Raw genomic sequence first — 9711 nt, forward strand, 5'->3', positions numbered from 1 at the left:
TCTAGAGCCGCTACCACGCCACCGGCAGTTGTCCACACCCAACCGCGAACGCATGCTGCCAAGCCATGCGCGAGGTCAGTGTCACCGCCCGTCCAAGTCATCCTGTGCCGGATAGCCAAGAGCGAAGGAGAGGAACACCAGTCGCCGACCACCACGAGGGGCTTTGCCCTGGGGGTGGAGGAGAGAGGGGGGCAATGGCGCCGTGTGTGGTCTGCGGGGGATGACATAGGGGGCAGTTTTTTCTCCGGGTCAGGTTAGGGCACAAAGAAAACTACTTCACAGCCGACCCTCCAAGTCACCATAAAAGAAACAAGGGCCTGTCTAGGCACATCTGACTCAATCGAAGTAGAAAAAAAAAGACAAAAGAAATGCTTACACGAATCTTAGCGTAAAATCAAGACATAAATCATAATAATAACCGAGCGAATATAGTTTGAAGTACATCACGCAAGCCGCTCAACAAACCAGAAATTTTCCTCCTAAGAAGACCTAGAAAATTTCCCTCTCATCAATCCTGCCTAGTGCGCGGACATCGATCCAGCGACAAACGGCCCGCCGCCGTCCATGTGCTCGAAGAAGTCGATCATGTCCCCGTCCTCCATCTCGAGGTCCGCCGGGGTCTTGTCGCCGCGCAACCGCACGCCCTCGAAGAGGAAGACGCCGGTGCCGTAGGTCACGTCGGGCACCTTGCGGTACCACAGGACCTGGAGCTTGTCCGCCCTGCTCATGGTGTGGCGGAGCACCTTCTCCTGGCTCACCACCTTGATCGTCACCATCAGGGGCTTCACCGCCGCCTTGGAGTCCCTCCCGCTGCAGGGCGGCGGCATGGCTTCCGCCGTGTGATTTTTGCGTGAGATCCGTGGAGTTCGGTTGCGTGGAACGGATGCCACGAGGTGCCCTGGCTTTATAAAAGTTAGCTTTGATTTGCTTCCTAACAACCGTTTCCTAATCTCAACTCCGACCAATGCGCCCAAGGGAAATCCCTTATTTGTGGGAAATAAAGTGGTTTGTTTCCAACAAATAAATGTAGTGGCAAACCCATTAGTTTCCCTGGCTAGCAGTGGCCTGCATGCAACGATCGACTAGGCAAAGTGCCTATCCTAAATATAAGCTTTTTTTTGCATGGTAAATATAAGCTATTTTAGAGATTCTAAGGGCATGTACAATGGTTCTATCTTAAGAGTGCCACGTAAGATAAATGATGAGGTAGAGAAGAGAGAAATCATAAGAGAAGGCTTGTCTTATCTTATTTAAGAGAAGACAAGAGATGATCTCTTAGCACAATTTGTCTCACTATGTTTTTAGGAACAACTAATTATTGAAGATAAGGCTAAGAGATGACCCATTGTAGATATGTTTTTTTGTCATCTCTAATTTACATGCAAAACTTAAGATAAGACTATCTTATCAACCATTGTACATGCCCTAATAAGGACTACGTAGGAAATAAAACGAGTGAAATACGTCTATGTACATCCGTATGTACTTTGTATTGAAATCTCTAAAAGGTCTTATATTTAGGAACAGAGGGTGTACACAACACTGCCTTGCTGCCTACTAAACAACCAGAATCAAAGATAGTATATACATAGAGAAGTGTCCGACTTTTAGCGCGCTCGTATACCAAAACATAGTCCTTTTGAGGCGTTGTCTCCTGGAAAATGGGGATATTGTCTCATCGAGTATCCGATCTGACCTTTGCCTTTTGCATCAGAAGGCTTTCTATTTCCCGGCAAAACTCAAATCAGACCAAAGTCTCGACTATGAATTGAGAAGTGGTGACACCATCCATGCAATTATGTACAGCCAACACTATCCCAAGAAAGCACCTATATGTTTTCCCCCAATGATGGTACAAAATGACTCCATTTTGAAGCAGTCAGGCATGCTACAACGGCAACGTCAGATGGCACCGATGCAGCCCTGGCAGCAGAACCAGGCCACCAGGATGCCCAGGAACGCGCCGGCGAAGACCTGCGACGGGGTGTGCCCTAGCAGCTCCTTGAGCTTCCTTTCGCTGATGGGGTGGCCTTGGAACAGGTCCTCAACGATCTTATTGAGCACCTGCATCATCATCAGTCATAGAGCATACATTTCAGGTATGTAATAATAGGCAAACAACAGACGCTCATCGGTGGGAAAAGATGTAACCACGATCTTTGAAGGATGGGAGGTGCCAACGCAATGCAAGTTAGTCACTATGCTTGTATGTATCCAAAACCAAATTGAGAGACTTAGAGCGTGTTTCGTTGATACCCTGCAGTGCCAATTCAGTGTCATGAACTCGGAATGCGATAACCTACTCAGGTACCCAGGCAGCAGGGTTGCTCAAAGTTTTCGTGGTTTAATTGAGTTAGTTTATAAAAAACTGACTGACCCGAGCCCTATGTTATTGCAAGGTGAAGTGTTGTGTATCAGCAGAGCAATGGAATGGCACTATGGCAAAAGTTCAAATTTGAGCTGCTAGCTAGTCACTACAGATTTATGGAACTGTAAGTTACGAACAGCGTGTCGTAGCAATTACGACCCCTGAACATAAACCAGCAAGCAAACTTATAAACTTGTGACCTGATCCATTATGGGTGCTAAAGTCTAAAGAACAGCATGTTTAGTCTTGTACGCCAAAAGAGACGAGCCATGCATGAAACCTTTCAGAATTCGAGTCAAGGCATCAAACAACTGACTGACTTCTGCAATTTGGCTAACTTGACAGGATGTCCAATCCGAGACCCTGAGACTGATCTTATCTAGCTATATATAAATAGATATGCAGTGCAATTGCACCGTAGTTAGTAAAAAAAACTACAACCACATGTATACAGCCAGCATAGTTTCACAAAGATGGCAAATCATGGTCCGCATTCTGAATCCAGTTTCAAACTTTCAATTGTACTACACATATGAACAATCAGTTCTCATTTTTCAAAGGAGGGTGGTTAGACCTGTCTCACAATGAAAACACACAAGCAATCCGAATAAAATGAAAACTAGTCCTGGTTGTTACCCCACCAAACAATGGGATGAGAACTTGCTCAAATCTTAAGTACATTCAGAAAAATTTGATCACACTAAATCAACTAAAGCAGAGTAACAAGAACAAGAGTACAAGCCCAGTAACAGATTAGTGTCAATCTAGATCCTCAAAGGCTCAAACTGTGCACGCATTCACGCAATGTAACAACTGGTAGAACCCCCAAAAATCCTAGTGAATCTAGCATGAAACGGCATGTAGCACCATTATGGACTGAACATTTGATAGTTTGAAACTCATGGATGGCATGGATGCAGAAGAGTGAGCTGAGCTCAAACTCATCCATCAATCGACAGAACTGGAAAACATTCTACTCCCCAAACAACAATGAGCTCAAATTCATCCATCCTCTGAACTCTGCTTCACTTTATACAGTGAGCTCTGCTCATCTAACACGAGTATACAACATTTGCCAGAATAAAACATACCGTGCAACTAGATACTTAGATCACAGAATGGATAGAAGCAAGCAGCATGAGCTCACCTCGGCCTGCATCCCGGCGTGGCGCCGGACGCCGGTGGCGTCGTACATGACGATGAGGCTGAAGCCGAGGCAGACGGGGAAGAGCGCGTCGCCGACGCCGTGGCAGAGCGCGACGGAGGCGGTGAGCGCGGTGCAGAGCGCGGAGTGCGAGGAGGGCATGCCCCCGGAGCTGCACAGCGTCCGCAGGCTCCACCGCCGCTCCACCACGGAGGTGAGCAGGGCCTTGGCGGCCTGCGCCACCGCGAACGCCACCATCCCCGACACGAACGTCGGGTTCGCCGCCAGCGCCAGCAGGTACGGGCTCTCCCGCGCCTTGGTCACCGCCGCCGCCGTCGTGCTCATCAGCAGCGTCCCTATCCCCGCCCCGCCTCCGCCCGCCGCGGCCAGGCCGGGCAGCTCCCCCCGCGCGCGCCCTCCCCTCAGCGCGGCGGCCAGGATCCGGGAGAGCGACGGCGGCGAGGACGAGGGCGACGGCGCGGCGGCATCGGCGGGCGCGGAGGCTAGCGTCTGGAGACAACGGCGGCGGCCGTGGCGGTGGCGGCGCGGGGGATTCGGCGGCCTGGAGACGTGGTCGAGGAGGCTGGGGAAGGCGCTAGAGAAGCGGCTGGAGCTGAGCACCTCCATGGCTGCTGCTCCGCATCGCCGCCGGAGGACCCCGCGAGTGAGCGCGAACGGAGGAGCTGGTGTGGCCGTGGCGATTGCGTGGGGGCTCGGCACTGACAGACACCTCACTGGACGGAAGTCCGAAATGCCCCTGAAGTTTCTGGAGTCTACGCGGCGCGCGGCGGCGGGCAGTCTCGGGATTTCCATGGAGCACGCCGGAGCTCCAGTCGTCCAGTGGGCATCTTACCGCGAAGATTCTGGGACGAGGTCGCCGTCTTGAAACCGGCGCAGCCAATCCGACAGAGCCGCGTGCACAAGTTGCCAGAGCAAGCCGGGTTGTGGGACCTCCTTGTCGGAGAAGGTCCCGCTTTGCAACGTGGGAGCTCGTGGATTTAGGGCTCCTTCGATTCAGAGGGTTTAGGAAGCGTAGAATAGAAAACGTACAGGAATATGATGCACTGTCCACTGAAATCCTACGTCAGTAAATTAGAGGATTTTTTCCATGAAGTCCAATCTCATGCTTGTTTTCCTGTTTAAATGAACTAAGAAGTTCCTATAGATTTGGTTCCTGAGAAATGCAATCCTATGAATCAAACAACATGTAAGTGTGAAAAGTGTAGGATGATAATATTTAACTCTATCTTAAATGTAAATATACTTCTAACATTTCCCCTTAGTCGTAGCGGGAGTGAAGCGGACGATTACAACTGAATTTAAAGACTTGTGCTCCTGTCGTCTTCTCCGTTGCGCCATCATCAACTGCGTCTCTGATGGGTTGGTACCTAGGGCGGTGACTGCGTCCCTTTCTGGTGCCTACCTTGTCTATCCTCTATTCCCTCCTGCAGTCACAGCGGGAGTGGCGTGGACGCTAGTGGCGACGCGGACGGTGTTGACTGGAGTTGTTGCTGATGAGTAGCTGTAGACGTAGCCATGTATGTCGATGTCGAGGTAGCCGGTCATGGTGATGTAGCTGTGGTCGAGGTAGTCGTGGTCGATGATGTGGTCGTCGTGGATGATGAAGCCGCACAAAGCCGAAGGCGCAAAAAAATGCGCTATGACGGAGCTGCAGACGTGGATGATGCACCTTGCGGATGTGAGAGGGTGCCGTCGGCGATGAGTCCATCGATTTTGCCAAGACCGGAGGAAGCCCATGGAGCACACATCGGTTTTGCCAGAACCGCGTGGCCGTGTAGGGTCGTCACTGTAGTGACGCCGTGTCGATGCAGTCGTCGTGACGCGGTCATTGCAGTCGTTGTGACGCGGTCATTGCCGTCGTCGAGGTCACATCTTACAGAAAAGTCTGCCAGAGGACGTTAGGTGTTCATCCTGTGGACGAGGCGGCGACGGTGTGTTGACAAAAATGTTGCTGAAGACCACGGTGATGAAGACCTTGGTGATGTGGTATCGACGATGGCGTCGCAGTAGCGTGTCGGCGATGATGCCCTGTCATGCCGAATAAGTATGTTGCTCGTAACCTGGCGTAGTCGTACAACTCAGTGCAGGGATTCAGCTCAATGAAGAATATCTGGTGCAGATCAGTCGGTGTAGTCGTCCGGCTTGATGATGTGCTGGAGTCGCGCTCCACACTGTCGCCTGGATCGAAGCCGCCTGGAGTCGCTCGTCAGTGTTGGAGTTAAAATCTCCCGTACGCGCGGACTGCATGGCCTCAGATGGAGGCTGTACATGCATGCCTGTATGCTGGGACGTGGACGTAGTTCGCCATGCATGGGACGCAGATTCGTCGATGATGGAGGCGCGTGTGCAGTGGCCGATGCAGGTGCGCACAGGTTTCTCCGTCCAGCGCTCCAGCGATGCGAATTTGCCGGCCGGCCAGGGGTGCTCGGAGTATCGCACGGGATCCGGCAGTGTAGATGGATGATTTTAACGCCGTTTTGTGCAGAGAATAATTCTTTCACCGGATCTGAGGGTGGTCGAGATTTATTCGTGACTAAAGAAAAATTGATCTAAAAGAATTTCTGAAATTGATCTAATATAAGAAACCGATCTAGTCATTGATCCATCGGGTGCCGCACCCCGGGGAGAGAAGATTAATCTCCCCGAGGGATAGAGACTTGGGATCGGCGTCCTAAGTCTTTATCTCTTAACTCTCCGTTAGCTTAGCACTTATTGTTGTGGTGGAATAATTTAGGATCGGTGTCGTGAAACTAACCGCTCTAATATCATGTGAAAGTATAGGATGATAATATTGTTGTGTTGTTGTATTGATCTGACACTTGTGGGGGTATATATAGAGGTACAACAGAGGGATAGAGACTTAGAGTAGAGGACAAGTTAAACCTATCCTATCTTTATCTCTTAACTCTATCTTAAATGTAAATATACTTCTAACAGTAAGGGCCTGTTCGGAACGCAAGTAAGAAAAACATTGGAATAGTGTAAAACGTAGGAATGGGAAAGGAAAACATGTGTAAAACATAGGTTTGCAAAGCGTACGGAAACTTTCGGCTGCTACTGTTCGGGACGCAGGAAATTAACATACAAATTAAAATGCACTTATTAACTGGTTGAATAAAATTGATGGCATCTAGCCCAGCACGCCCATTTGCGAACATTGCCCGGATGGACACAGCTCACATGCACCATTTGTTTTATTTTCACTTGTCCTTTCCGTGGTCCATCTAGACTCAGTCCATCCACATACGCAGATTCTGTCTGACAGGAAGACAACGAGTTCAGTGTTGCAGCGTTGCCTAATCAGAGGAGGTGGTGGCCTTTCCTTTGGTTTACTGTTCAGGCTTTTCTATATACCGAACGCTGCTACAGAGCAAAAAACTACAGGAACTCAAATCCTCCACTTTTCTCATGAATTTCCTTTAAACCGAACAGGGCCTAAAGGAAAAATTCTAGAGGGCGTCGATCCTGTAAAATTCCTATGCAAATCCTGTAAATCAAAGAAGGCTTTAGTCGTTTGAGGAAACTATGCAAATAATTCATCAGCATTTAGAGCATCCATATATCTACGGCCAGACCTAGCTAATTCGGCTTTAAAATGTTTGGGACCTAGCTAATTCGGCCCCTACACGTTTGTAGACGTGCATTAACTCATCCTAAGACAGTGACCGATCGCCCCTAATCTGTCCGCATTCACAGTCTGATATATCGTCAGCAAATTCTCAAATCCATAGTCATATCCAATGTAAACTTACGATTCATTTGGTTACATGCGCATATGGGCCTGCCTGAGGTAATGCATGCAAAAAATAATAATCATGTTTTGTACATTGTTTGATTGCCTATATATTGCCTCCCTTGCATCAGGGCAACAAGTTATGCGTTGTTTTTGGTTGCCTACGTGTGGATGTTCTCATGCAAAGCACGCTGTTTGGTTGCACAGATAGAGTGGTTCTAATAACCTTGCAGAGTGGCGGACCCAGAAATAAAATGCAGGATGTGCACACTTCAAAAAATCAACATATGTTTTCATTGGCTTGAATGGGCCTTAAAAATCAACTAATTATTACATGGTAAAAGAACATTTTTCAAAATTCTGGGTGTGCCATGGCACACCTGGCACACCCCTAGGTATGCCACAACTTGCACCCTACTTGGTGAACCTATCATCTACCATCCTACCAAGTGCTCACTCTATTATATACGATCACATCGATGAATGAGTAAAATAGCACTAGAATCACTGCGAACTGGACGACGATGATGAAGTTCTTTAACCACAGAGCTTACTCTTTTGTCTTAAACCACCGAAGGCAACAACCTTGGGAACTTGTTCATTTTTTTACATACATGTTTCATGTTTTTCAAATACAAATTAACATTTTACAAATATTTTTATTCATGTCTATTTTTTTCATACCCATTGTACAATTATTGTCTACTACATTACAAACATTTTTGTATACACGTCTAACATTTTTTTAATACGTAATGAATATTTTTAAAATTTGTATATAAAATTATTTTTGTAATAAGTATAGTTAGAATATTTCAAATACAAGCAAAAGAAAAAATAAAGCAAAAATGCGAAAAAGTGGATGAAAAAAGGAGTGTTGAAGTCCTATGTTCCGCGCTGGACCGGCCAATTCTGATGGCTGCTTGAGGTGAGACATAGTATTGTCTCGCGTTAAGCGTGACATAGTCGCACCAGTGATACTATGTGGCGGGCCGCAAATAAGGGTGGCGACGCACTGAGAGAATGACCCGGCCCATACCGATGTGAACATGAATCGAACTTTCATCATTCTGAGGCAGGTCCATCGTTGCCATCATTTCGTCGGCAGTTTACGTAGATACTACTTCCTCCGTTTTAAAATAGATAACCCAATTTTATACTAACTATTAAAATTAATATAAAATTAGGTAAGTTAGTATAAAATTAAGTCATCTATATTAACTTTAATAGTTAGTATAAAATTGGCTCATCTATTTTAGAACGGTGGTAGTAGTACCTTCGGCAAAAAGTGGACTTCAGAGCATTTTCTGAACCATCCTGCTTCAGGTTTTCTATTTTCTGAACCTCTAACTTTGGCAAGGACCTTTTCTTAGCCATCCTTCATGTTCTCTTAGTCGTTCCACTTGCTAGTATAACATTTTCTTTTTTGCCAAGAAGGATACATATGTATTAAAGATTCATGGCTACAGTCTGTTAGGTGGAACGAGTGAATATTGTGTTTTTTTACGGTTCTGCTATTTCTCAGTCGACTGAGAAATAGTGAAGTCTCAGTCGACTGTTTTAGCCACTGGATCATTTGTTGCTTCAAGATTTGCGCTGGAACTGAGTTGTCCTTGTTTCGGCCTGTGTAACGCTCTTTGTCCAGCCCGTTTGCTTTTTTTACCTTTGCCCCCGCCGGCCTTGGTCCTGTAGGGGCTAGGGAGTGTTTGTTGGGCTTAGTACGCAGGTGTTCGATGGGTCTTTTTCTTGTTTTTTCTTGTTTGTTTTTGGGCGTGATTCAGAGAGGAACAGGCTGTATGTGTGCTCCCGTCGCACTATCGATGGAGATGGGCGAGGCTGCTGATGGAGTAATTTGTCTTCGTTATTATCCGCTTTTTTTGTCTTTTTTCTTTTTTTTCTGGTTCGAGTAGTTGCATGTCTTATAACCTGACCGCAACTGAACATTTTTGTTTTGTTGAAGGGGGCGTCAGTAGAGGGGCGGGCCCGTTGCAAGCCCGACAACAACCCCACAACTGCAAGTGCCGCACCCGACCACAACTGCATGTCCCCGAACATGGTTGCAACTAGACTTTCTTTTGTCGGAGGGGGCGACGGAAGAGAGGGTGGGCCGGTTGCATGTCTGATTTTAGGCATGGAACTGCAAGTGTCGCACCCGACCGCAACTGCATGTCTTCTAACCCGACCGCAACTGGAGCTTTTTGTTCCGTCGAAGGGGACACCGACAGAGGGGGCGAGCCAGTTGCAAGCCTGACAATAGCCCCGCAACTGCAAGTGTCGCTCCCGACCGCAACTGCATGTCCCTCAGCATGCTTGCAACTGGGCTTTTGTTTTGTCAGAGGGGGCGGCGGGAGAGGGGGCGGGCCAGTTTGCATGTCCAACACTGGGCATGCAACTGCAAGTGTCACCCTCAACCACAACTGCATGTATTCTTACCTGACCGCAACT

The 9711-nt window shown here is 47.8% G+C and overlaps 1 protein-coding gene across 1 annotated transcript; it reads right to left on the reverse strand.

Moving 5' to 3' along the window:
- Window positions 1–1461: 1461 nt before the first annotated feature.
- Window positions 1462–4347, reverse strand: LOC119288118. Its single transcript, XM_037567746.1, has 2 exons — window positions 3516–4347; window positions 1462–2064 (listed from the first exon to the last, which is right to left on the reverse strand). Exons 1-2 carry the CDS (start codon window positions 4323–4325, stop codon window positions 1903–1905), a joined length of 972 nt encoding a protein of 323 aa, XP_037423643.1. The 5' UTR covers window positions 4326–4347; the 3' UTR covers window positions 1462–1902.
- Between the last annotated feature and the right edge of the window lie 5364 nt (window positions 4348–9711).

The sequence above is a fragment of the Triticum dicoccoides genome, chromosome 1A (assembly GCF_002162155.2).
Source record: "Triticum dicoccoides isolate Atlit2015 ecotype Zavitan chromosome 1A, WEW_v2.0, whole genome shotgun sequence".
Taxonomy (NCBI): domain Eukaryota; kingdom Viridiplantae; phylum Streptophyta; class Magnoliopsida; order Poales; family Poaceae; genus Triticum; species Triticum dicoccoides.